The sequence below is a fragment of the Aureococcus anophagefferens genome (assembly GCF_000186865.1).
Source record: "Aureococcus anophagefferens unplaced genomic scaffold AURANscaffold_222, whole genome shotgun sequence".
Classification (NCBI taxonomy): domain Eukaryota; class Pelagophyceae; order Pelagomonadales; family Pelagomonadaceae; genus Aureococcus; species Aureococcus anophagefferens.
Genome location: NW_008705760.1, coordinates 1 through 1,482, shown reverse-complemented (window position 1 = coordinate 1,482; position 1,482 = coordinate 1). Strand labels below are relative to the sequence as shown.

The 1,482-nt window shown below is 70.2% G+C and overlaps 1 protein-coding gene across 1 annotated transcript; it reads left to right on the top strand.

The window, feature by feature from the left end:
- Nucleotides 1-44: 44 nt before the first annotated feature.
- AOT10 (hypothetical protein) lies at nucleotides 45-1,367 on the top strand (the record flags this gene model as incomplete). Its single annotated transcript, XM_009044275.1, has 2 exons — nucleotides 45-590; nucleotides 807-1,367. The coding sequence occupies 2 exons, from the start codon at nucleotides 45-47 to the stop codon at nucleotides 1,365-1,367; spliced, it is 1,107 nt and encodes a 368-aa protein (XP_009042523.1).
- Between the last annotated feature and the right edge of the window lie 115 nt (nucleotides 1,368-1,482).

Here is a 1,482-nt window from a genome sequence, read left to right as displayed (position 1 = left end):
CCGGCGGCACGCTCAGCCGCGCCGTCGTCGCGCTCGTGCGCTGCATGGTCGGCCNCGCGGCGCTCTACATCCCCAAGGGCTTCAGCGACGCCGGCATCGGCGGGTCGCTGGTCTGCATCGTGGTCGCGAACGTGCTCTTCGCGTTGGGCATCAGCCGCCTCGTCGACTGCTGGCGCCACGCGCGCGACGAGGGCCTGGACACGGCCCACGGCATCCAGGGCCTCGCGCGGCGCTTCGCCGGGCCGCGCTGCGACGTGCTGGTGCGGTTCTGCGTCGCGGCCATGCAGTGCGGCGACTGCGTGACCTACTTCATCTTCGTCGCGGAGAACGCGGGCGATCTGCTCGGGTCCCGCGCGCCGTCGCTGGCCATCCTCATCGCCGCCATGGCCGTCTTCGAGGCGCCGCTCTCGCTGACCACAAAGCTCCAGAAGCTCCACTTCCTCAACGCGCTGGGCAACGCGCTCGTCGCCTTCGCGCTCGTCGTCGTCGCCGCCTACGCGTTGAAGACGCTCGCGCGCGAGGGCCCGCGCGCCGACGTGACCTACGGCTTCGCGCCGCTCGGGTCGACGCTGACGTTCGCCGGGATCACCGTCTTCGCGTTCGAGGGGACGGCGCCCATCTGTGCCGAATTCAAATCTTCCACCCGACTTCACCTTGAGCGTAGTCGACCGTTCCGACGCGACCTCTTCGGCTCTGCTTCGAGAACTCGACGAGAGCAATCGATTCGTCCAAAAATCAGCCGAATCGACTTCGAGCTGACCGAGCTAGAGAGGTTTGAAGTTTGGTCAGGACCCCTTGGACCACAGGCGCCCATCGTCGTCCCCGTCTGCGACGCGACGGCGTCGAAGCACCGGGGCCGCATGACGGCGCTGACCGTGGCGACGGTGGCGTCCGTGGCCGCGGCCTACGCCTGCTTCGGCATCGTCTGCTATTTGGCGTTCGGCGACGAAGTGAACGTCATCGCGTCGCAGTCGCTGCCGTCGACGCCGTGGCCGGGCGGCGCCGTGCGCGGCGTTTATGTCGTCGTCGTGTTGCTGACCTTCCCCCTGCAGCTCTTCCCCGTGACGGACATGTTCGACGCGTCGGGCGAGCGGCCGCGGGCCGCGGCGGCGTCGCGCGTCGGCCTCGTCTTCTTCCTCGCGGCGCTCGCCGTGGCCTTCGAGCACAAGCTCGACCACGTCGTCTCCCTGCTCGGCGCCCTCGCCTGCGCGCCCCTCGGGCTCATCGTCGGGCCCTGGATGCACCTGTCCATCGCGGCGTCGGCGCGCGACCGCGCGCTCGACTGGCTCTCCATCGCCGCGGGGAGCGTCATCGCGGTTGCGACGACGGCGAACGCCGTCGCCACGTGGCGCAGCGCGTCCTCCTAGTGTTAGCACCGCGTCGGGCTCGGCGGGGGCGAGCTCGTCTCGCTGCTGATGTCGTCGCCGCCGCCGTCCCACTCGCAGGGCTCGATGGAGCCGCCGCCGTCGACGTGCGCGTCGA